This window comes from Monodon monoceros, unplaced genomic scaffold (genome assembly GCF_005190385.1).
Source record: "Monodon monoceros isolate NGI ecotype Baffin Bay Population unplaced genomic scaffold, NGI_Narwhal_1 Super_Scaffold_4, whole genome shotgun sequence".
In the NCBI taxonomy this organism is placed as follows: Eukaryota; Metazoa; Chordata; class Mammalia; order Artiodactyla; family Monodontidae; genus Monodon; species Monodon monoceros.
Window position 1 is genome coordinate 81,749,549 of NW_021703781.1, and position 25,559 is coordinate 81,775,107.

The following is a 25,559-nucleotide window of genomic DNA, read 5'->3' on the forward strand; positions in this document are numbered from 1 at the left end:
TCACCGTCCATCCATCCCCCCGCCCTGGGACTCTGCCAGGCAGGGTCTGGGGGCCGGATCACGGCATCCCAGCTGCCCAGGGGGTGCAAGGACAGTGCCCCAGGCGGACAGCCGTGGCTCAGATGCCCCCCCAGGTTCCTCGTCAGCTGCCGGAGGCCAGGCTGCAGGCTTGAGCCCGAGCGGAGGGGACCCCGGGCACCTCTTGTTCTGCGAGGACTCCACGTGGCGCCGCATGCTCTCGCAGGACCGCGCCAGGTCCAGCAGCACCACCATCTGGCACTCTGTGGTCACAGGAGGGGCGGCTCAGTGGCAGGGCACCCAGGGTGAGGGCGCCGTGCAGGCGGGGGTGTTGCCCAGGGCGAGGAGGATAGCGGGAACTCGGCCTGACCCGACCGAGGCTCCGATGCCACTCGTCCCCGTCCTGGGTCGCGTGGGCTGCACTGGCAAGCCGGCCGTTATTTGCCTTGGCCGACCCTCACCCTTCACGTCCTCCTTGGGTGACCGGGCCGGGCGAGGGAGGGAAGCCCACCCCGGGGCCTGCCACAGCTCTCCCTGCCTCGCAGAGGGGTCTTGGCTCCCAGAGGCCACCCATGAGGCACTCCGGCTTGCCAGGGGCTGGGCGTCGGTGGCCCTGGCCCCGTGTGCCCACTGAAACGGGGCCAGTGTCCAAAATGCAGCTCTTGGATGTGGGTGTGCGGAAAGCCCCACAGATGCTGAGGCCAAGCGTCAGGGGCCGTCCCCAGAGCGGGCAGAGCCTCCAGCTGTGTGAGGACAGGCCTGGCTGGGAACGGCGGGGGCACCCAGCGATGCTGTCACCCCTACAGGCGCCTGGGAGCCTATGATTTCTTCAGTGTCACTCACTGCTCGTCTGAGAAGGTCTAGAATTCAAGTTTCAGAGAAGCCTGTTTCTACCTTCTCCTGGGGTAAGAACGTGCGGACCCCACCCATATCGGCAGGGCCTGGGGAGGAGACAGGGTGACGGGCTGGGTTCAGGTATCCCGACCACGGACAGTGTCCACCTGTGCCACACACCCCAAGGGTAGGGGCCTCTCTGAGGGGTCCCTGAAAAGGCCCCCACTCAACCGTGCACAGTGGCCAGCTACCCAGCAATCCCCTCAGGAGAAGGTCACCTGAGGGCAGGCCAGACGACACTCACGGGCACCCTGGGGGTGGGCTGGGTGACGCAGGGGCCAGTGGACAGTGGGAGGGAAAACAGGGCCAGAGTGCCTGCATCTCAAGTAGAACAACTGGTGGGAAGGGGCTGTGACCAGCACTTTCCAGAAACACCCACCCAGCCTTCCTGCACTCTGCAGGCCCAGCCCTAGAGGGGTGACCCCTCCAACGCCTGACCCTGGCCAGGCCTCTCAGAGGAACGGAGGAGGGGTCCCCCAACCCAGGCCCCGCTGTGCCTTCCTAAAGCGCCCCCCCAGCCCTCCATCAGAGCACAGGGGAGACACCTGATAAGACACAGGGGCGCCCTGCTCTGTCCCCGGGTGGATTCGACTTGTGCCGGCGGGTCTGGCAGAGAGGCGGGCTTTTGGGGGGTCTCACCTTCCAAGTTCATGGCGGCCAACCTTTCTACCAATATGTGGGACAGGAAGCTCTCCATCCCGTAGAAGAAAAAGCCTCCGCAGCTGCCCAGCAGCTGCTCCCACTCGGCCTGGCTGCCAAGGGAAGGAGAGAGACCCGGGGTGGATGCCTGCTGGAGCCGCGGGCTAAGGGCGCGATCCGGAGCAGACTGTTCCCGCGTTCCGCTCCACACCCTGCCCCCGGGGCGGTTACTCTGAAAAGCCGCAGAGGGTCTTCCGTCCGGCCAAGGAGCCCAGGTCCCTGCCCCAGATGGCCCCGCCCCTCCTGGGCCCCGCCCCGACAGAGCCCCTCCCCTCCATCGCGCCCCGCCCCCTCCGCGAGGCCCCGCCTGGAGGGGCCCGGCCCTTGTGCAGGGGCGCACACACGGCGGGGGCCCAGGTCCGCATCCAGGATCTGGGGATCTAGGCGCCTCCGTGCACCAGAGGGAAGGGTCTGACAGGACAGAAGTGGGGGTCAGGGCAGGAGGGAACCTCGGCGGGACGGGGAGGGGGGAAGGGGCCGCATGCGGAGCACCCCTCGGGCTGGCGCACCGCAGCCACCGCAGGACGGCGTCCCAGGAACCCAGATGCCAACCTGGGAAACTGCTTCTTCCCCAGATGCCCCGCCCATCTCGCAGTGAACATGTCTCGGAATCTTTCCAAAATTTCCCGGGTCACGGAGACAGGAGTCAGCATTTCTGCAGCCAGAATCGGATGGTGAGAAAACTTAGGAGCACCGCGCGTGTAGGCACGGGCGGTCCCGGTGCCCTTGGCGGCCCTTGGCGTGGCAGGGCGGCCTGGGCCTTGGGCCCTCACAGACGGGGGCCCCGGGGGAGTGGAAATCTTAGTACTCCTTCCCTCCTTTGTGGAGAGATGAAAACACCAGCTCAGCAAAAGAGGAGCTGAGGAATCCTGTCCCGGAGCCGCAGAGGCAGCCCTCAGCCGCAGCCGCAGGCCCGGAGTGGGGCACAGCGCCGCCTCGGGCCCAGGTCACACAGCTGTCGCCCTGACTGGCTGCAGACGGTGAGGGCGGGGTCTCGGAGCACACCAGGGTCCCCCTCCCGCCCACCGTCAGTGTAGCAGGAGGTGACGGAGGGCCGGGTGGCAGCAGAGGCCGAGGCACCCGGTCCACGATGCTCCGAGTGCTGTGGGCGGTGTATGGCTTGTGCGTGGGCGGGAGGGCTCACCTGGGCCTCGGGCCTCCTCGTAGGGGTCCACAACGACTGGGCCTTGGTTAAGGAGAAACAGGACCACACGCTCGCTGTCTGGGGCAGAAGCAGCAGCAAAGGATACATCTGAAGTTGTCCGCGTCGACCGCGATGCAGTGTGGGGGGGTGATCCGGGACACGACGCGCTGCAAAGACAGGCAGGGGCCCTTGGGGATGCGTCCTGGGGGCACGGCCGGACCTCGGGCCCCGCCCGGCTCTCCGCCTCAGCGGGGCCTCGACCACCTACCTTTGCTCCCTTCTTTGCTATGCCTCTCTTTCTGTGATCTCTACCTCTGCTCTCCTTTTTCACATTGCCTTCTGTTGAGACAATAACAAGAAGTGGTGATGTCCTGGAACCAGACAGGGGCCGTGGTACACGGCGTTCGAATGCTTTAAATGCCACTGAATTGTTCACTTGAAAATGGTTAATTTTGTATCACGTGAATCTCACCTCAATGAAAAACACAAGAAGTGGTGTGAACAGTTGATTTCCATTTTTGTAAAGTTGAAATGGCAGTAATCTCTCAAAGGTAAAGGCTCACAGGGTTGGGAAAGGCCCGGGCCAGGAGACCTCAAGAAAGGAACGGCCGCCAGAGGTTCCCGGGCCCACGCGGCTGTCCAATCACACACCACGCTGGGCACCTACCGGTGCCCCTGCTGAGCTGGGCCAGTCGCAGACGGCTGGGCCCTGCTGGCCCCTCTCCCTCTTGCCGGAGGGTTTACACCTGCCCCCGCTGCGCTCCCGTTCTGGTGAAGGTAACCGAAAATAATGCCAGTTTCCTTCATTCCCGTCCGGCCGCCTCGGAGATGTAAGCGCTGATGTGGGCCTCTCTGCCGTGTCCCAGCCTTACGGGGGCACCGCTGGGAAGCAGCTTGCCCTAGATTTGGATGGCTTTCTCCACCAGGATGAGAAGAACTCCTGGTTTGCTAAGAATTTCTATTACGGATGCATGCTTTTTATTTTTTATTTTTTTTGCGGTATGCGGACCTCTCACTGTTGTGGCCTCTCCCGTTGCGGAGCACAGGCTCCGGACGCGCAGGCTCAGCGGCCATGGCTCACGGGCCCAGCCGCTCTGCGGCATGTGGGATCTTCCCGGACCGGGGCACGAACCCGTGTCCCCTGCATCGGCAGGCGGACTCTCAACCACTGCGCCACCAGGGAAGACCCGAATGCATGCATTTTATCAAATGCTTTTTTTCCTGCATCATCTTGGATGTTTATAAGTTCAATTTCCCTTTAATCTGTTCCTCTGTGATACCTGTAAGCTTTTAAGGTCAGACTGGGTGATGAAATGTTACATGTTTCTTTCTTTCTTTGCTACTCTTGAGAAGTTTGGGTGTCAGGGTCTGGACTGGCCGGCAGAAGGATGGCTTTTTTTTTCTTCTACTTGGGGAGACATGTATAGACTGACATGAACGGTTTCTTGAAATTTTGGTAGAATTCAACAGAAAAATGGTAAAAGCAATATTTTTTGTGGGGAAATGTAAATGTATCGATTGTCCTTTCTTCGCTATGAGGCCGCTGGGTTTTCTTTCCGAGTCTCCGAGTATTTTTGAATATATTGTCAAAAAGTTGTTCCTAATATTCTCTTAAATCTCTGATGCGCTTTAGAGTTGGTGTCTCTTGTATTTCTCATATTGTTTATTTGTGCCTTGTCTGTTTATTTCTGGATCATTCTCACCCAAATGTGTCTATTTTATGAGGTTATTTTTTCCCAAATAAATAATTTTTGTCTTTGCTTCCTATTTTGTTTTGGGGTCTGTTCATGATCCTTTAAGCATTTAAAGCTAAAGGATCCTTCTAGATTCTGCTGTGGTAACATCCAGCCAGTCTTTGGCATTTCTATCATTGCTTCTTCTGAGTCCCGTGAGTTTTTAGAAGTCAGTGTTTTAAAATTTCCAGATGTGTGGGAATTTAAAACCCCGTCTTTTGGGCGTTGGTTTCTAACCTAATCAAATGTGACCTCAGCCAGTTTCTGTGATTGTTTCACGTGCACCTGAAAAGAACGTGAGTCTCTAATTTTTAGACACAGGGCGCACGTGTCCATTAAGCCAAGTCTGTTAAGTGTGTTGCCCCAATTCTCTCTGTTTGCGCTCTTTCTGCTTGTCTGACCTTTCAGTCGTGGAGGCGTGCGGGAATCTCCCATCGCGGGAGTGGCCACCAGCCTCGCCCCCGGTGCTTGTTACTTGCTGCTTCCCGTATGGAGGCTCTTTGATCCTCCCACGAACTTCATCGCTATCGCTGTGTGATGACCCTGCACTACGGACGCCCACAGCTGTAAAGTCGGCTCCGGCGGACAGTGCGATGGAGGCCCTTTTGGGGGCTCGCCCGCCCGGCTCCTCTTTCCACTCTTCTGCTTTCTGGCTTTTGTGCCTCCTTTCTGTTCAGGAGAGTCTCACGTGGCCGGCATCCTATCTACGCGCTCTTGTTTACTGTGTCTTTAGTCGGCAGGTGTGGTGCACTCACTTGTTCGGTTCCTGATCTAATGGATGGGCCACAGCACCTTTTTGCCCGTGGGTTCTCCGTCCTCCCTGCTCCGTGTGTGCGTCTCCACCACTGGCTCTTTGTAACTCGACTGAGGGGTTGGTTCACTTGTTTTTCTTATTCATTTTCTCTCTTTATTGGTTTGGAATTTATACACCAGTTATGCTCTTTCGTGATTATCCTTAAAGGTTTGCCGTGAATATTTAACACTCAAAGGGCATTCCTCCAGCCTGAAGGGTTCAAGGCTCTGAGAACACTTCACTCTGGGACCTGCAGAATCCTTTTTATCCCCACTCCGTAGGGCATTGAAAAGGCTCCACTCACATTTACGCGGTATTTTTGTTTCTTTGCGGTGAGAGCTTGTATTAGGGTCTAGTTGCTGCTGTAACAAATTTCACCACAAATGTTGGGGCTTAAAACAACACCAAGTTACTACCTTACAGCTCTGGAGGCAGGAGTCGAAAGGGGTCCCGCTGGATTAAAATCCAGGTGTGAGGGAGGCTGTTTCCCTTGGGAGGCTCCAGAGGAGAATAGGCTCCCTTGCCTTTTCCAGCCTCCAGAGGCGCCACGAGCCCCTTCCGCTACCTCCGCACCCTCCTGCCTCCCTCTTTTCAGGACGCTGGTGATGACACTGGGCCACCCATACAATCAGGACAGTCTCCCCATCTCAGGACCCTTCACTGAATCACATCTGCAAAGGCCCTTTTGTCACATCAGGGCACCTTCTCTTGGGCCCGGGGTCAGGGCGTGGGCGCCTTTAGGGCCGCTATTCTGCTAACCCCACCAGGGGGTGGTCTGCTCTTCCAGACAACGCTGACGGCGCAGAGCGGGGGGACAGGAAGGCCCTTTCAGTAAATGCGGCGCGCACAGCGGGGGACTCACGTGGGAAAGAGAGACCTGCCCCTTATCTCACACTGTGTGCAAAACCGATTTCGGATGGAAGGTATGTAAAGACGTGAAGGACAAAAAGAGAGACACATTTAGAAGACATCATAGAACCTTCATGATCTTCAGGTAAGAAAATATTCTTTATAAAAAGACCCCAAAAGCACCAGCTGTTAAGAGAAGATGGATACATTGGACTATATTCAAATATTTTGTTCACCAAGAGGTACCACGTAAAGGAGTGAAAAGACCAGCTGCAGACTGGGAGGACATCTGTAGTTCATAAAATGATCAGAAAATTTATACAAACCTAAAGAACAAAAGGCAGATAACCCAAGAGAAAAACTGGCCAAAAACTAGAACGGATTTTCACAAGTGAGGACATCAAACGGCCCATAAAATGTGGAAGGGCTGGGCTCGCCAGCAGCAGGGGCTGCAGATCGGCGGGGCTTGAGCCCCGAGGCCCCACCCGCAGCTCCTGGTGAGCCCAGCACCGTGGCCTCTTGGGGGCGCAAGACCTGTTCTTTCTCCCGTCCTTTGTATCTGGCCCATTAGCGTCCTTTTATTTACCCTGATTTCCTTAAAGGAGCATGTTTGGGACCTTGCGTTTCCATTCCCAAAGGTGATCTTTACCTTTTAACTGGGATGTTTTGACCTTGTACGGAGACTGTGATTACTGATGTGGTTGGGTGGAAACACACCATCTTGCTATTTGTTTTCTATTTGTCCTGTCTCTTCTTTGTTCCATGTCCCTTCTTTTTTCTGCCTTTTTCTGATTAACCATATATTTTTTTATGATTCCATTTCGACTTCCTTGTTGTGTACTAGCTGTACCTCTCTGTTTCTGTTTTCAGTGGCTGTGCTGGTCCAGTACCCCGAGCCTCCATTCTCCACCCCCCACCAGCCTTTGCTGCCCCACAAGTTACATTTATATAATGCTGTAGAACCCCATGAAACGTTGCTATTATTTTTCACTCCAAGCTGTCAAAATCTTTTTTTTTTAATTAATTTATTTATTTTTGGCTGTGTCGGGTCTTCATTTCTGTGCGAGGGCTTTCTCCAGTTGCGGCGAGCGGGGGCCACTCTTCATTGCGGTGCGCGGGCCTCTCACTGTCGCGGCCTCTCGTTGTGGAGCACAGGCTCCAGACGCACAGGCTCAGTAGTTGTGGCTCATGGGCCCCGTTGCTCCACAGCATGTGGGATCCTCCCAGACCGGGGCTCGAACCCGTGTCCCCTGATCGGCAGGCGGACTCTCAACCACTGTGCCAACAGGGAAGCCCCTGTCAAAATCTTTTAAAGAGATTTTAAATTAAGAAAAAAGCTTTAAATATTGACCCACCTAATTCCAGTTTCTGGTGTTTATTTCTCTGTGCAGATGCAGGTTCCCATCCTTTTTTCTCCTGCCTGGAGGACGCTCTGCAGCATTTCTTGTGGGGTAGGCAGGCCTGCTGGGGAAGAATTCCTTCAGCTCCCCTATTTCTGAAAAAGTATTTCACCATTGTTTTTGAGAGTTATTTTCAAAAATATCTGCATTGATAGACATTTTCTTTAATAATTTAAAGACGTTCTTCACTGCTTGCATTGTTTCAGCCGAGAAGTCTGCTAACTCTCTTGTATTTGTTTCTGGATATATAATGTGTCTTTTTTCTTTGGCTGCTTGTAGAATACTCTTTCACTGGTTTTAATCACCCTGACTACAATGGTCCCTGGTATCGTTTTATTTCTTGTTTGGGATTCATTGAACTTCTTGGGTCTGCAGGATTACAGTTTTCATCAAAATTGGGAAACATTGGCCATTATTAACTCAAATGTTCCCCCTGCAAAGACTCCAGTTACAGGCAGGTTCAGCCACTTCACTTTGTCCAACAGCTCACTGGTGCTCTGTTTCTGTTTTTGTTTTTTTTCAGTTTTTTCCTGCTGACACTTCTTCAGCCTCACTAGTTTCTTCTGTCATGTCGAGTTGCATTAATGCTGCCCAGGGCATGTCCCTCCTCAGCAGAAGTTCAGTTCTGGTCCGTTTTACATCTTCCGTGTCTTTGCTTACCACCTCCTGGAACACGTGGATTATAGTTACAGGAACTGTCACCTGTGTCACCTCTGGGTCTGCTTTCGATTGGCTTTTCTCTTAACCACGGGTCTTTGCATGCCAGGTGGTTTTTGATTGGACGTCAGACCTTTTGAATTTTTCCTTGTTGGGTCCTGGATTTTTAAAAAACTCTATCCATCTTGAGCTTTATTTCAAGATGCAGTTAAGTTACCTGGAAATAGTTTCATCCCTTGAGGCCTGTTTTTAAGTTCTGTTGGTGGGACTAAAGCCAGTCTCCCTAGTGCAGACAGGCAATGCCCTCTGGTTCCTGTACCTGATAGCTGTGAATTATAAGATGTTCCATTCTGGCTGTAGTCTCCACACACGCTTGCACTGACTGGCTCTCAGCAGAAGACTGATGGGGACCCTCTGCAGGTCTCTACTCCCAGGACCGCCTTGGGTGCCCAGTCCCTCGTCTCCTCACCTCGGGGAGACCGCCAGGCTCTGCCTGGTCCCCCTGCCCCCCGCCACCATGTGCTACAGCCTGTAGACTCTCTCCAGGCAGAAAGCTGGGGCTCACCTGCTTGTTTCTCTCTCTTGGGGATTGCTGTCCCCCACTGCCTGTTCTCCAATATCTGAAAACCGCTGTTTCATATATTTTTCAAATTATTTATTTATTTTTTGATGTGGACCATTTTTAAAGTATTTATTGAATTTGTTACAATTCAATATTAGCTCCCCGACCAGGGATCGAACCTGCACTCCCTGCATTGGAAGGTGCAGCCTTAACCACTGGACCGCCAAGGAAGTCCCTGTTTCAGGTATTTTTGTCTGAGTTTTTGTTGTTCCAGCTGGAAGGGCAAATTTGGTCCCTGTCACCTCATCTTGGATGAAAACAAAAGTCCAATCTATCTACTTTTAATGTAATTTGGTATCTATCGTAGTGCAACATACATGCAGAAAACTGCACACAGCACCAGTGTACATCCTGGAGAATTTTCACACCCCAGGCACATCCACGTCACAGAACATGATCATGCCTGAGTCCCCAGCCACCCCCAGGCCAGGCCAGGTCCCCCTTGTCCTCTCCCTCATTGCCTCTCATCACCTGATTGACGGTTAACTGTGTAGTTGGTTGGTTACCACCAGTCCCCTCCTTTGAAACAGAAGTATGTGAGGCAAGAGCAAAGTTAAATTTCCTGTTCAGGGCACGTTTGGCACCTAACAGAGCACCGGCACATAGTAGGTGTTCTCTGAATGAACCAGGGCCTCGAGAAGTATGGTAACATCTGGTAACTATTTTTTGACAAGAGTTACATTCTCTTATCGTGAAAGTCACTTAAATATTTGCATTTTAAAGTCAAGTATCAGTGTAGCTCTTACCTGTCTCCTTTCTATGCAGGCGGTTCCACAGCATCTGGAGAGAAAACTCTCGTGACACGGAGGAGACCATCCCTTCATCGAACACAGAGAGACCTTCTAACGGCAGCTCCAGAAGGTGCCTGTCAGCGATCAGTATGACGTTGTCTGCGACCTCGGGCTGCACTGTGGGCGGGAACGCCAGCGGCTACCAAGGCAGCGGCAGACACCTGAGGGCCAAGCTCTGCCCCTCGCCACTGAGGCCGTCTGGCCGCTGCACAGCCCCCGCCCGGCGGGAGATGCGGAAAGGAGTCTGAGCCGGGCACAGCTCGCAGGCACGCCAGCGCCGTCTTGCGGGTACACGCTGGTTTTGACGGTGTGGCCGGGTCACAGCCAGGACCTGGACAGAGCCTAGGCCATGGGGACGTCGAGTCCCCTGAGGTTCTGAGGGCCGCCCAGGCTCCGCGGCCTCACCAGGGAGCCCCTTCAAGGGACGAACATCTGCACGAACCCCCCTCCCCAAGGGCTGTCCAGGCAGGGGCCACGGCCTCTGGGGACAGCTCCGTTCGAGGAAGGGTAGTGGTGCTCCCGTGACACCATGGCTTCTCCAGCCGTCGGGAAACCGGTGCAAAGGCTGAGGCCACCAGACATGCCAATGGAATTGATGTGTTTGCAAAGTCAAGTTACTTAAAGTCCAGCAGGTTTTCATCTGGGAACGTTTAGGGCAGAAGCTCCGGTCACACAAGTGGTCACTGGGCTCCCGGCAGCTGTGCACACTCGGCGCGGCCTGGGACCACGGGCACCGGGGTGGCTCAGCCACGGGGCAGGTGGCAGGGAGCAAAACAAGAGCATTTCATCTTCCACGTAGGAAAGCAGCAGACTGCTGACCCGGGAGACCCATCTGCCCTCCTGCCGTCTGACGTGCTCAGGAGGGTGACGGCGACGTCACCGTGGTTTGTGCCCGGGCATCTGGCAGGGCTGGGGCATCTGCGGTCGCGTGGGCAGTGGCGGGGTGGCGCGAACCTTCCGGAAAAGCTGCCCCCGGCGGCCCCGCTGCAGCCACAGTGAGCACGGCTCTGCCGGCCTCCAACCCACAGACGCGGACCTGGGGCCCCACTCACCCTGCGGCAGGGACTCTTCCCTCTCCTTGTCTTTGCCCTTGTATTTTCCCAAATCCGCAACAACTGTGGGAATCGGTGCTCTGAAAGGCAAAGGCAGAGATTCAGGTTTTAAAAACTCCATGAAAATCACTGAGAACAGGGACAGCATCTCCTCAGGCTGTTCCCACCAGGGCAGTGAGGGCCACAAGACTCTCCCGACCTGCTGTTGGGGACCGGTCTCCTGAGATGGGGGCAGGGGCAACAGGCAGGATGTGAACACACAGGATTCAGGATGCTCTGACCTGCTGGCCAATCAGGGAAGTTCACCTGCCCGACCCCTCTACCTTCCCTCCCACCAAACACAGACCCAAGGGGCCAGGCACTTCACCGTGCTCTCCCCTCCTTCTCACACCCAGGCCAGCGGCTCAGAGGGCGGCAGGGGCCGGTACCGCGGGGACGCCCCCAGAAAAGGTTTCAAGCAGGGCCAGACTTCCTCCCGATGGCAGGTGGACAGAGCCCGGGCTTCTGTTCTCAAAGAGCCTGTGCACGTCTCCCATTTAATCGAACGGTCCGATTCAGCGCAGAGAGAAGCCCACCAAGCCTACGGCGCTGTGGCCTCAGAGATGTTTCCACAAAGGAAACAGCTCTGACTTTCACATGCCCACAGCCAGTTGCTCAGCTGGCCCTGGGACTCAGGGAGTGCTTGCAGGCCGCACCCCCCAGCCCTGGGTGTCCCTGTGCCTGTGCACACCTGGGTGCACCTGTGGGCAGAGAGACAACACGACCCTGCACCTCGAGGGCTCGGGCGCCCAGACAGCGCGCGCCCTGCGCTCTCAGTCCCTGAGCCCCTCGGGAAGTGGCCCTCGATGGGCACCTGGCTTCCGGGGGGCAGCTGAGCAGCGAGAACAGTGGCCTCAGATACTCCTCCATGGGCTTCACGACCTCCGCGAGCCTCTGCACAGCGTGTTCTTCCCCTCTCAGGGGCGCGCCCTCTGACTCCTTCTCACCTCAAAGACAGCCGCAGTCAGAGGCGTCAAAGGGGAAGAGGGGTGAGACCCTGCAGGCGGCCCCCCAGGACAGGCCCAGCTCAGCAGCCAGCAGCCCCCCACCCCCGACTCCTCTGCCAGCATCACGGAGGCGTCTGCAACAGACTTGGCTCAAGGATTGGCCCCGTGCCTGGTCGGGGAGCCTGACCCGGGGTCCAGCAGCGCCTGGGGGGTGGTCCTCGCCCAGGCCTCCCCACCCTGCCCTGCGGGGTGGGAGCAGCCCTGGCACCGGGCTCGGGGCCTCACCAAGCCTGGGCTCAGGGCCATGTCCTCACTGTGCGCCTCAGCCTGGGCGTGCTCCCGGAACTGCTGGGCACTGGCCAACAGGGAGGAGAAGGCGGCCGGGCTCACGGCCATCCGAGCCACCTTGCAGGAGCCTGCAGAGACAGACGCCGCCGCTGTCCCCCCACGCGGCTTCACAGAACGCCCCCCGGGGCTGAGGGGACTGTGGGTGGGAACAGGTGCGCACGCTCGGCCTTGGTGCCGGTGGGCGCACCCTGCACGCACCCCCAGGGTGGTGCGCCGGCAGAACTTACCCCCGACCTGGAGCAGTTTGCCTTTGGCTGCAGGGATGAACTTGGGTTTCTCGTAGGCAGCGCCGTAGAGATGGGTCCTGTTGGCAGGATGCAGGGTGGGGTCAAAGCCCAGCTCCGGGGGTCCCAGAGGAGCCCTGACGAGGCCGACTCTGTGCCACATACCCACCCTGCTGGGAACAGGAGCCTCCTCCCTGCGGTGCCCCAGCCAAGTCAGACACAGGGTTAAAACATGCCCCTGGGGGGGTCTGTGTGCGGTGCTGCCAGAGGCTGGGACACCAGCTTCTCCCCAGACCAGTGGGTTCTGCGCCACTTGAGCAGTGAACTTCAGTCCAGGGCCACGTGCTGGCGGGAGGTGGCACCGTGCCCTCTCCCCTCCCCGGGTCGTACGGGCCAGCCTGGTCATCGTGGCAGAGGGACGGTCGCCCCTCAGCTCCCCTCAGCGGGCAGCCCCCGCCGGCCTGTCTGTCCCTCGGCTTGGCAGCCCCGTGCTGTGTCCACAGGAACCTTAGCGGGCAGAAGTCTGGGTAGCAAGCCCGAGAACAGGAGAGAGAAGGCCTCACCTGTCCCGTGAGTGATGCAGAAAGAGGATCCGAAAAGTGGGAGGGATTTCACTCAAGAAGTTAAAGTGCTGTTCGGTGACCCAGAGATTCTGCCAAGCCTGCGGGGGGCAGTCAGGAGTCAGCGCCGGGCGGCGGCTGCGGGGCCGGGCGCCGCCACAAGGGGGCAGCAGACGCACGCGGACTTCCCCGCTGCCCTGGACACTGGCTCCGCCGGTACCGCCAGAGCCCGACCCGCCGCCGCACACCCGCAAAGGCACCGAGCCCAAAGGCGCACGGAAAAGCCCCGGCACGTCCTGCAGCACAGCCGCCGCCCTCTCCCCTCCCCGCGGTCCCGGCGCCCCCCGCGCAGACACCGGCAGGGCACGCGCAGGACCCGCGCTCCCGGCCCGCAGGCCGCGGGGTGCGGGGGCGGCCGGCGGTTCAGCCTGCCCGGGCCCGGGTCCCGCTTCTCTGCGGGGAAGGGTCCGCAGCGGGGGCCACACAGCACCCCGCGGGCCGCCTCCCCAAAGAGCAGCGGTTGCTCAGAAGCCCATTCCCCACTTTCGGATGAAATGAGCTTCAGCTTTGCCCAAGCCGGCCAGCGTCGGCACTCGAGCCCTCGGAGGTGCGGAGGGGCTTCTGGGACGCTTGCCCCGGCGGCGAGCGGACACACGGAAGCCGTGGGAACGGCGCTCGGGAGGCTGCGGGCTGCTCACAGGGGCCACGGCCTCGCTCCAGGGGAGGCGCCGGCAGGCTTCCGCAGCTCGGGCGGCCCGCTGTGCGAGGCCCGGGGCCCCTCCGCGCTGGCGCACGTGGCGGCTGACCCTGCTGCCCTTTGCTGCCTGCAGAGTGTCCCATCGGTGAGGGCACCACTTCTCATCCCTTCTGTGGACCCTGGGCACCTGGGTGGGCTCCCTTTTTGGGCCAGGAATGCTGCTGTGACGTCTGTTCTTTGGGGACCACCGACCGCAGGGGAGTTGCTGGGGGACGGCGCTTCCAAAGGGGCCACCGGGCACCACCCCCGCCGGGGCCCCGCCTCCTCTCCTGCCCTTGGGGCTTTGCACCTGTTCCCCTTCAGCCCTTCTGGTGGAGGTCTAGCAGTACCTGAATGGGGTTTTAATTTTTCCATCTTCCTGATGACCAGTGAACTTGTGCGTCATTTACAAAGTTTACTGGCCACTTGGGTATCTTTTGTGAAATTCCAGTCTTGTGACTGTTTTCTGTGGGACAGTCAGTCTTTCTCCTGCCGAGAGGGGACACCTCCTGTCTACACACAGGACATCAGCCCCTGGCCCCTCGCGTGTGTTGTATCTCCTCTGGGGCTTGCCTTTTGACTCCTGGGCTATGGTTTTGATGAACACAAGTTCTTACTGTCAGTGCAGTACAACTGATCATTCCCCCTTTGATGGTTAGCACCTCTGTCTCCTGCGTAGTAAGTCTTCCCTACTCCGAAGGCATGAAGAGGTCCCCTTAAAGCTTCTTCTGAAAGCTCTGCTGTGTTACCTTCTCAGGTAGAGCTGCCCTTTGTGCAGGGCTGCACCATCTGCTCTTCTGCCCTAAGTGTCACGCTTTTCATCTGTCAGGTGTGGGTGGTGGGTCTGTTTCTGGGCGTTTTCTTGTCCCGTCGGTCATTTTCTCCATTTGTGTGCCAATGCCACGCTGTCTTCCCTTCTATAGTTTTAAATACGTCTTGGTATCTTGTATAGTAAGCTGGCATTTCCTTACAAACATCTTAGTATGGAGCCTTTCCCCACAAATACAGCTGCCTCTGGGCTTACCTAGTTCTTCTTGAATTTTCCTTAGGAAGGTTTGCAGTTTTCAGGGTAGAAGTCATGTGTATCTTTTGTTAGATTTTCCTTAGGTATTTGATTGTTTTTGATGTTACTGAAAACGGTATTATTCGGACATTGTCATTGCTTGTTTGTAACTGGCAGGTAGAGATACAAGTCATGTTTACAGCCTTCAGCAGTGACCTGCCAAATCTGCATGTTAAATCTGTTATCGAGAGACTATGACTTTCAAGGCCCACAATCATGCTGGTTGTGAATAATGTTTTACTTCTTCCTTTTCAGCGCTTCTGCCCTTTATTCGTTTTTCGAGTCTAATTGTTCCATTGAATAGAAGCAGTGATAGCTTTCTTGTGTCATTCTGACTCAAGGAGAAAATTTTTCAAAATTTTAGTATATAGTATGATGTGGGGTTTTTTTTTGTGGTACGCGGGCCTCTCACTGTTGTGGCCTCTCCCGTTGCAGAGCACAGGCTCCGGACACGCAGGCTCAGTGGCCATGGCTCACGGGCCCAGCCGCTCCACGGCATGTGGGATCTTCCCGGACCGGGGCACGAACCTGCATCCCCTGCATCGGCAGGCTGACTCTCAACCACTGCGCCACCAGGGAAGCCCTATAGTATGATGTTTGATATGGACTTTTAAAGACATTATCAAATTAAGAAAATTATCTTCTATCTTGAGTTTTTGAAATCACAGACTGGTGCTGAATTTTGACAAATGTTTTTTTTTGCATCTATCAAGATGATCTTATGATTTTTCTCTTTTTCCTTCTGTTAATACGGTGAATTATGTTGAATGATTTAAAAGTATTAAACCACATGGAACACAGCCATTTGATCCTCATGTATTATCCCTTTTATAATCGCTGGATTTTACTTGCTAATACTTTGTGTCCACGTTGATGAGAGAGATTTTCCTTCCATGTAACGTCCTTGCTAGGTTTCTAGTATCGAGGCTCACTGGGCCTCTTTAAAGACAGTTAGGAAGTATTCCTTTTATTCCTATCCTCTGGAAGTGTTTTGAAGGATTACTTCTTCCTTCAATGTCTGGAAGAATTTATTGGCGAAGCCAGTTGGGTCTGGGATTTTCTTTGTGGGAATGTTTTTAATAAAAGGTTCCATTTCTTGAAGTGATATTATTCAGATTTTCCATTCTGTCCCCTTTGGTAGGTAATATTTTTGGAGGAATTTGTCCATTTCATCCAAATTGTTAAATTTATTAGAGTAAGGTTATAAAAAGTAGTCTCTTATTAGCTTCTTGATGTCTGAAGGATCTCGTGATGTCTTTTTATTACCAATACCGAAATTTTTGTTTTCTTTCTCTTTTTTCTTTATCGGGTCTTTCTAAGTGTTTATCAATTTTATTAGTCTTCTCTTTGGAACCAACACTTGTCACGACAGATTTCCTCTGCCGTAAGTGTGTTTTAATTTCATGGCTTCTGCTGTTCTCGTTCTTTGTTTTCCATTTTTCTTAGGTGTTTTTACTCCAGCTTCTTGAAATCACAGCTTAAATCACTGTTTTTAAGACTCTCTTTTGCATTCAAGGTATTTTTCCTCCACGCCCTGTTCCAGACAAGTCTCCTAGGTTTCGATATGCAGTATTTTATTCTCTAAGTCAATTTCAACTGTTTTCTAAACTCCATCGTGACTCCTCTTTGACGGACCGCTGATGATAGACGCGGTTAATTTCAAGGCAGGTGTGTGTTTTGCAGCTATCTCTTAGTTACTGATTCCTGTTTTAATTTCCTTGTGGTTAGAAAACAAACTGAATGACTTCAGTGCTTTGGAACTTGTTGAGGCCTCTCGTGGCCCAGGGCTGGTCACGCTGGTGCAGCGTTCCAGGCCGGGTCTGTCCAGACCTCCGGCACTCGCAGACGCCCCACGTGCTTCTGCAGGCCACTGCCTCTTCATCTGTTCATCGTGCCAGCAGCCAAGAGGGCGGCCGCAGCCTCCCCGCAGAGCCGGGGGTCTGTCTGTCTGCGGCTGCTCTGTCTCTGGCAGTTCTCTTTTGAAGCTGCATCACTGGTGCTCACGGATTCAGGACGGTGGTCCGCGCTGCCTGGCTCCTGGGCCGTTTCCCTCCAGTAAGGCATCTTAGCAGAACGCTCACTGCTTCTCACCTGGTAGTGTTTTCACGGTTCATGTACTGCTTCTCACCTCCTCCAGGCTGGCCTGGCCCAGAGCAGCCTGCACCCCGTCTTGCCTCCGCCCCGCAGGAGGGAGGATTCCCGTCCCTGGGTCACGGCACTGGCTCTCGGCCTGGTGACTTTTTTGGTTGTCACACCTGGGGAGGTGCTGGAGGCCAGGCTGCCGCTAAACACCCACGGCGCACAGGACGGCCCCACCACAGAGGGTCATCCTGTCCTCAGAGGTCAAAAGGAGGAAAGCAGCCTGGGTAAAGGGATATGAGGTCGGCCCATGCAAGTAACCGTGGAAGCCCCATGAAGGAGGAGGGCATCCGGGCCTGTTTTCTCTGTTGAGTTGCATCAAGTTTAATTTCTTTAAATCTCCAATTCACATTTGCTAGTCCAAATAAAAGCAGAGGTGCTATTAGCTACCATGCTCTGCAAATTTCTTTCAAAATTAAACTCTGAGACTTGACTGAGTATAAAACTTTCCTTCAAACACAGCAAGGGCTGCTGCAGCCCCGGGGCATTTGTACTTGCGAGCTCGCTGACTCTCGCTGTCACCGAGGAGGTGGGCTGCTATCCCCCCACCGGGCCCACGAGGAAGCTGCAGCTCAGAGAAGTTGAGTGACCCTCCCAGAACCACACAGCAAGCCAGGATTTGGACTCGGTCCGAGTGTGTCTGCAGAGCCGCGGGACCAGGGGCAGGGGCAGGGGCGTCCCTAGCTTGGTCACCTTGGATATGGCGGCCAGTCTCTGCTCCACGCTGGCAAACAGGTTGGTGGACGTCCTCTCCTGGCACCTCAGCCTGTGCTGCGGGTGCAGCAGCGCGGCCAGCTGTGAGCTGCTGGTGTTGGCCGTGGCCGTGAGCAGGACGTCTCGCATGCCCTCCGAGGCTGAGCAGCTCTGAAACAGACCACGGAGGCTGCCGAGGGGCCCGGGCGCCGTCCAGCGCGGGTGGGCGCCCAGGTGCTCCTCCTGGCGGCCGGCACAGCCGCAGGGCGAGGCCAGGCCGGACCTTCACTGCTGTGCCCGCAGGCCTGCAGCTCAGGACACAGGGAGGAGGGCTCGACGCTCTTGCCCTACATCGCAGGAACACGAGCTTGGAGGGCTTCCACTGCTCGTGCACCCGTGAGCCTCCGGGCAACCTCGGGGGGCCGGCCCCCGTCTCCTGGTGCCCACAGTGCTTCCTCCAATGAGCGCCACCCTTGAGGCAGAGCCCAATTGCAGCCTGGCTGGCAGGGCCACCAATGGAGGGAGCACCGGGGTCTCAGGGACCCTCCTTCTCCCCAGTGGCTAAGAGGGACCTTGTGGAAGGCGCCCAGAGCAAAACGCACCTGAGACAGCGCCAGGAACTGGCAGGTGGCCGCGGGGTCCAGGGTGCCGACACACTCCACCATCTCCAGGCTGGCGGCTGCGGCGATGTCCAGGAGGTTGCTTCCCAGGGCTACCTGCAGGCACTGCAGCAGCACCTCGGACGCCTGGGCCAGGTACCGCTGGGCCAGCGCCATCCTCCTCTGCGGGGAGAGGCTCAGGCTCAGGCCAGCTCCGCAGGCAGGGCGCGCCCGGGGCGGGGCTGGGGGCTGGGGCTGGGGTACCTTCAGATCCCAGCCTTTCCTGCTGTGCCCCTCAGGGGTGGCCCTGAGGGCCAGCAGGCCGCCGTAGGGCCCCTTGCGGTCCTCGTCCTCCTGGATGATCTCCAGACATTCGCGGCTGCTCAGCTCAGCGCCCCCCTACGGAACACACACCTCCAGTCGGCCCGCACGTCAGCACGGACGGCAGTGCCCGCCGTGGCCAGGCGTCTCTGTAGGACCCCTGGGTGAGGGCGCTGTGGGCGCTGGGCCGGCATCTCGCTGATTTAGGTGACCAGCAGGACCCTGGCCCAAGAGCCTGGTGTTTGGCAGGTGAAGCCAGGGTGGGGCCTCGGCGTGCTCAGGTCAATGGCCTTCTGTGCTCACTCCCCTTCAGTCCTTCAGAATCACCTCCCCCGGAATCAGGACGGCCAGGACCCGGGGAGCCAGCTGCCAGTCTGCCCCAGGGGCCCGGGGGGCAAAGGCACAAACAAGGCCCTCCTGTCTGCAAGAAAAGCCCCCCTGACGGGGTCCTCAGGGTGCCAAGGGAAACTGCCTAGGGGGCAGCAGGCCCAGGAGGACTCGGGTTGAAGGGGAGCCCTGGGTTTGAGGGGACATGACACGAAGTGAGGCCTGGGGGGCACGTTTCCCCAGCGGCCCCTGCGAGTTGGGGTGTGGTGAGGGCCGCTTCATAGACGGGACGCCCGCTCAGAAAGGAGCTGTGTATCTGGTCCACGTCTGCCTGACTCAGAGCCTCCTGCTCTGGTGCTCAGTAAATACTGGTTGGACAAGGGGCCAAACGCCATCAATTCACTCAAATGTGAGTCACGTCCTGCGGCCTGGAGACCCAGGACAGACAGTCACGGGCTGACCCCGGGGCCTGCACACCCAGCTGGGTCAGGGAAGTGGAGGCACCAGCCCCAAATCACACAGGGGTGCGGCGCCTGGCTGCTCGGGGCTGGGGGGGTCTCCTAAAAGAGCAGGGTCTACGGGGATGAGCCTGGCTGCACTGCCAAGCAGGTGCCTTCCAGTTGGAGGAGGTGGCATCTGCAGAGGTGGTTAGGACGGTGACCTGGAGCTTCCACGGCCAGCGGTGGCAGTGGCTGTCACCAGAGCTCCTTCTGAGGGGTGCCAGGCCTGCTGGGCAGCCTTGTGGGGGGTGGCGAGTGCTGGAGAGAAGGGTGTGGGCTTCTGTGCACTGATGCAGCTGCTGGGGTCAGGACTTCACCTGACTGTATGGGTGGGGGAGGGGAATGAGGGGGCGGGGCTGGAGGGGAATGAGGGGGCGGGGTGGAGGGGAGTGAGGGGGCGGGGGAGGGAGTGAGGTGGGCGGGGCCCCCCCACTGTGCTATAGGATGCAGGCCCAGTGCTCAGGTGCAGGCCAGACGCCCAGGTGCAGAGCTGCCAGGGTGAGGGAGACACCAGGGACACCCACATTTGGGGTGGGGTGGGATGCCCCACTTAGGATGGGTCCGTCCTGCCCTCTGACCAGGACCAGCCGTGTGCCTGCCCTTCCTCTCCCACCCGTTCTTTGCAAAGGGTGGCCGCCCCTCCTTGGGCCTGTCCCCAAAGTCCCTGTCTCCGTCCTTCCCTGCTGCTGCCGCCCTTTCCTTCCTTCCATAGCCCACATCGCCCTTCTTGACGGGGATGATTCGAGACCTGTTTGCTACCTCAGTTCTTACTGAGGTCAGGTGAGCTCTAAATATCTTGTTTCTGTTTTTTAAGCACAGGTGGTAGGTTTGTGAACCAGCCAGAAGCAGAAGCACGTACCAAGAGGCTCTCCTCCCAGTAGAAGGCGGGGTGCAGGGGGTCTGCGTGCACGGCCGACAGGTGCAGGGCCTTCCCGGCCAGGCCCAGGAGCTGGGCACGGAGCTCCACGCAGCCGGTGCACAGTGGCTGCAGGCTCCCCAGCTGGGCCAGCACGGTGTGCGCCAGGGTCCGCTTCAGGGTGAACCACTTCTTCAGGGACACAGACCGCCTCAGTTACTCCGCCCCGCCGCGGAAACGCAATAGGCCCACCGCTGCTGCCGCTCCCCAGGGGGACCCACCCTCTAACACCCCATGCATTGTGGCGAGGGTCTCCAAGGCTCAGGTGTTGGGAGGGTCTGAAGTCTGCTGATGGAACCTTAATTTGGGGCTGACTGACAAGGACGTGAGTTTGTATGCAGCTCCATTTCAGGACTAATTTGATCCATTTAGAGTTACATCAAATTAATTTGATTCATACTTCATGAAATCTAAGACAACGTCTAAAATGCCAGGACATGTTTCCCTAAAACAAATATTTTGCAAATGTAACTTATTTTCTTAACAGACTGCAGCTGACCTTTATGGACTCCTTACTGTGAAGACATGACCGTCAGAGCAAACTCGCGCCTTGGGAAGGGAAGCCGTCTGTGCACAGGGGGTCTCCCCCTAAGTACGACCCCGCTTTCATTAGCCAGTTAGACGGGGCCTTTCTGAGGCCCACCGAGCTGCTGGGGGCTGCTGGGACCTGCCGGGAGCTGTGGGGGCAGGGAACCCACTCTGAGGGTTCAGAGACCTCAGGGGGAGGCCCGTAAAACCTGGCCTCCTGGACTCCCACTGGCTGGTCTGCACTTCAGGCACACGGAGGTGGAGGCCCCACTGCAGCATGACAGCCCCCGTTGGTGGGGGCCCCGGGGGACCCGTGAGTGTCCATTGACGGTTACCAGGCCGACAGAAGTGTAGTCACTGGGGCTCTGCAGGTAGTCGGCCAGCAGCTTGTCCACGGAGCCCTGCTCCAGCTGCCGCTCCAGGGTCTCCTCCCACATGAGCTGGAGCATGTCCAGACACACCTCCACGAGGCTGAGCTTGAGGTGCGCCAGCCTCCTCACCAGAGGGGTGCTGACGTGCTGCAACTGAGACGCGCGCGCGGGCAGTCACGGCACGGGCGCTCCCACCAAGGCTCAGCCTCCACCCAGTCAGCCCCGACGGGCGTGCGCGTTCTGACGTACTGATACCCACGAAGATGATGGCTGCACCCTCTCCCCCAACCCCCCTGCCCCCTCCTCCTCAACCTCCTCCTTCTTAGGCAAACATGTGGCTACTTTCTGAGTCTACAAGTTAGCTTGCACTTTCTCGGATTTTACATGAATGGAATCGTATAGCATGTACTCTGCCTGGCGTGCTTCACTCAGCGTGATTACGTTAGGGTCCATCCACGTTGTTGCCTGTACGTTAATCCCTTCGTACAGCTGAGCAGTGTTCTGTCGTGTCGATGCGCTAGTGTGTTCACCCACTCGCAGTCTGGGGCTCTTACAGATACCACTGCTGCGAGCATTCATGCACACGTGTGTGTGTGAACACGTGCTTTCACGTCTCTTGCGTAAACAGCTAGGAGCGGGATGGCTGGGGCATACGGCGGGCCTGTGCTTAACTCTTCAGGAAGCTGCCAAACCACCTCCCAAGGTGGCTGCACACGTTGTGTCCCCACGGGGAGCGCAGGAGAGTCCCAGTTCCTCAGGTTGTTCTAATATTCAGTGTGGTCGGTCCTTCAAGTTGTAACCATGTTAACAGGTGTGCGGCGGTTTTTCACTGTGGTTATAATCGGCGTTTCCCTGACTCACTAATATCGTTGGCCATCTTTTCAACCTGATTATCTACCATCCACATATTTTCTTTGGAGAAATGTCTGTTCAAATGTTTGGTCTGTTTTTATTGGGTTGTTTATGTCTTACTAAGTTTTGAAAGTCCTTTGTATACTCTGGAGACAAGACATTTGTCAGATAAATGATTTGCAAACATTTTCTCCCAGTCATCGACTTGTCTATTCATTCTCTTAATAGTGTCTTTTGAAGAGCAGAGTCCAATTTATAAATTTATTGTTTGATGGATCATGCTTTTGGTGTCACACATAAGAAATCTTTGCTAAACCTAAGGCCGCAAAGGTATTTTCCTGTTTTCTTCTAGAAGTTTGACAGTTTTAGCTCTTACATTTAGGCCTATGATCCATTTTTGAGTTAATTTTTACATATGGTGTGAGGTAAGAATTGAAGTTTATTTTTTGGATGCAGACGTCCAGTTGCTCCAGCACCACTGTTCTAAAGATGGGACTTTGTTCACTGCACTCTCTGCACCTTTGCTGAAAGTCAGTTTTCTGTCTCTGTGCGTGTATCTATTTCTGGATTCTCTATTACATTCCACTGATTTCTGTGTATTTTTAACCCTAAAACCACACTGTCTCAGTTCCTGTAGCTTTTATAGTGAGTCAAAATCAGGTGGTGTCAGTCCTCCGACTTTGTTCTTCTTTTTCAAAGTTGTGTTGGCTATGTTAGGTCTTTTGAAATTCCATATAAATTTAAAAATCACTTTGTCAACTTCTAAAAAACAAACAAACCCTGCAGTATCTTGATCAGGATTGCAGATAATTTAGGGGGGAACTGACATCTTAATAACGTCAAGTTTTCTGAGCCATGCACTTGATATATCTTTTCATTTATCTAGGTATTGTTTAATTTTTCTCAGCAATGTTTTGTAGTTCTCGGGGTACGAGTTTTCACTTTTTTGTCAAATTTCATATTTATGCTGTCATAAATGGTGTTGTTTTAAAATTTTTAATATCCAATTGATCATTCCTAGTATATGGAAATATACAATTAATATTTGTATATTGTTCTTGTATCCTGCAACCTTACTAAGCTCATTCCTTAGTACTAACAGCTTTATTATTTTGTAGATTACACAGGATTTTCTATACAGACGGCCATGTTAGCTGTGAACAAAGACAGCTTTACTGTCTGGACGCCTTTAATTTCTTTTTCTTGCTTTGTTGAATTGGCTAGAACTCTAATAAAATTCTGCATCAAAGTGGTGTAGGATGCTTTGCTGTCTTATTCCTCACCTAAGGGGAAAGCATTCAATCTTTCAAAATGTGAGCTCTAGTTCTTTTCATAGATGCCCTTTATCAGATTGAGGAAGATCCCTTCTATTAATAGTTTGCTAAGAGTTTTTTTTTTTAATCAGAAATGGATGTTGGATCTTGCCAAATGCTTTTCCTGCATCTATTAAGATGATCATTTATTTTTAATTTTTAAAAATATATGGTGAGGGCTTCCCTGGTGGCGCAGTGGTTGACAGTCTGCCTGCCAGTGCAGGGGACATGGGTTCGGGCCCTGGTCTGGGAAGATCCCACATGCCGCGGAGCAACTAGGCCCGTGCGCCACAGTTACTGAGCCCGTGAGCCACAACTACTGAGCTTGCACGTCTGGAGCTTGTGCTCTGCAACAAGAGAGGCCGCGACAGTGAGAGGCCCGCGCACCACGATGCAGAGGGGCCCCCACTTGCCGCAACTAGAGAAAGCCCTCGCACAGAAACAAAGACCCAACACAGCAAAAATAAATTAATTAATTAAAAAAAAAAAGAAAATTCTAAAAAAATACACGGTGAACCAAATTGATTGATTTTTGAATGTTAAACAAGTCCTGGGATAACCTCAACTTGGCATATAATCCTTTTTATACATTGTTGGACTTAATTTTCTAAATTCTGTTTAAAATTTTTCCATCTATATTCATGAAGAATAATGGCCTGTAGGTTGTTTTCTTTTTTTTTAATATCTTTACCTTGTTTTGGTATCAGCCTCATAGAAGAGTTGGGATGTATTCCCTCCTTTTCAATTTTCTCAAAGAGTTTGTGCAGAATTGGTATTAACTTTCCTTAAATGTTTGGTGGGATTCACCAGTAAAGCCATATGAGTCTGACATTTTCTTTGTGGAAAATCTTTGAACTACAAATTCAGTTTATTTAGTAGACAGAGGGCTATTCGGTTTCTGTTTCTTTTCGAGGGAGCGTTGGTAGCTTGTGTCTTCCAAGCCATTTTCCATCCATTTCATCTAACTGTCAAATATTTGGGCATAGAGTTCCTCATGATACGCCCTTATTATCTTTTTAATGTGTGTAGAGTCTGTGGTGATGTCACAGCTCTTATTTCTGGTATTGCTTATTTATGTCCTCTCTCTCTCTCTCTCTCTCTTTTTTTTTTTTGATCAGTCTGGCTACAAGTTTATCACTTTACAGATCTTCTTAAAGAGACAGCTTTTGGCTTTATTGATTTTCTTTTTAATTTTTGTGTTTTCTATTTCATTGATTTGTACTGTGATCTTCAATTTCCTTTCTTCTACTTATTTTGAGTTTGATTTGCTCTTTTTCTCCTTTCACATTGCAGAGGGTGGTGAGATCATTGATTTGGGATCTTTTTCTCTTCTCATACAGGTGTTTAGTGCCACAAAGTTTCCCCTAAGTATTGCATTAGAGATATCTTAAACATTTTGATATGTGCCCCCTGCAGCACTACAGTTCAAAATAATTTCCCTTTTGATTTCTTCTCTGGCCCATAGCTATTTTGATGTATGCTACTTACTTTCCAAACATTTGGGCATTTCCTCCATAGCTTTCTAGGTTTTTAAAAATTGAGGTAGAAATCACATAACACACTTACACCCTGAAGGGACAGTAAGCCCTGAATACGGTGAAATAGCTCTTCCTCTTCGGCAGCAGCTCTCTGGACCAGGTCGTATGCCTCCAAGTAACATGCAGTTTTCTGTTCTGCATCTTTCTCATTTTGGGCAGATAACCTTTATTGGACGGAAGAGTGGAATTTAGAACAAAAATGTCAAAGCATTACGTCGTCAGTACTAACAAAATGTGTAGCGTGTAATTTTCTTGTAATTATGATGTACATTTTATTAGTACTTTAAATTTTATAATTAGATGTTTTACCTGGAAAGATATTCTCAATATATCTCAGAGAAAAAAAAAAAAAGGAGCGATCTGGAGTGATGCAGTCAGCACAGTGTGACACTATGTTCATAACTAAGCTGGTGCTGATACATCAGGTGAAGCAATGCCACAATATTAGCTGTGCTGGTTTAAACACCTAATTTTCCTGTCTGTGTTTTTTTGCATTTTTTAAAGTTCTACATATACTGCTTCTATGATAATACTGTGTTAGGTTGGGTTTCACAGGTGTCAGGTTTCTTTTCCCGCATAAAGGCTGTTTGTAATACGCTGCTCTTGGTTTGCTTGTTGTGTCTTGGACGCTTGCGTGGCCCCGACCGCGGGGGGGCCCTGGGCGGGGTGCGGGGACAGGGGAGGGTCACGTGGAAGGGTTGTCGGCCCGCTGGAGCGGGGGCAGCGCCCGGGCCTCCCGAGGTGACGTGCGTGTGGCCGCGTGTGCACACGCGTGTCCGCACCCGTATGGTCGTGGGAAGACGCACACGCCTGGGGCCAGGGCTGGGCCGGGACGACGTGGGCGGACGCCCCCCAGAGGCTGCGGACCCCAGTACGTGTCTCTGGGGGAGGGT

At 54.4% G+C, this 25,559-nt stretch overlaps 1 protein-coding gene across 1 annotated transcript in view; it reads right to left on the minus strand.

Moving 5' to 3' along the window:
- The window catches only part of CFAP46 (cilia and flagella associated protein 46), an 88,098-nt gene that overhangs the window by 1,915 nt on the left and 60,624 nt on the right, over positions 1–25,559 (minus strand). Inside the window, exons 39-56 of the mRNA XM_029245175.1 lie at positions 24,695–24,830; positions 20,928–21,116; positions 20,008–20,196; positions 18,265–18,399; positions 18,004–18,183; positions 17,402–17,572; positions 12,774–12,871; positions 12,214–12,290; positions 11,924–12,054; positions 11,506–11,630; positions 10,653–10,732; positions 9,556–9,717; positions 3,024–3,094; positions 2,862–2,922; positions 2,756–2,791; positions 2,164–2,266; positions 1,552–1,664; positions 1–281 (exon numbers count right to left, since the gene is read on the minus strand). The exon at positions 1–281 is cut by the window's left edge and continues 603 nt beyond it. Of these exons, the coding sequence (XP_029101008.1) occupies positions 1–281; positions 1,552–1,664; positions 2,164–2,266; positions 2,756–2,791; positions 2,862–2,922; positions 3,024–3,094; positions 9,556–9,717; positions 10,653–10,732; positions 11,506–11,630; positions 11,924–12,054; positions 12,214–12,290; positions 12,774–12,871; positions 17,402–17,572; positions 18,004–18,183; positions 18,265–18,399; positions 20,008–20,196; positions 20,928–21,116; positions 24,695–24,830 (2,338 nt within the window). The remainder of the gene's footprint in view (positions 282–1,551; positions 1,665–2,163; positions 2,267–2,755; positions 2,792–2,861; positions 2,923–3,023; positions 3,095–9,555; positions 9,718–10,652; positions 10,733–11,505; positions 11,631–11,923; positions 12,055–12,213; positions 12,291–12,773; positions 12,872–17,401; positions 17,573–18,003; positions 18,184–18,264; positions 18,400–20,007; positions 20,197–20,927; positions 21,117–24,694; positions 24,831–25,559) is intronic.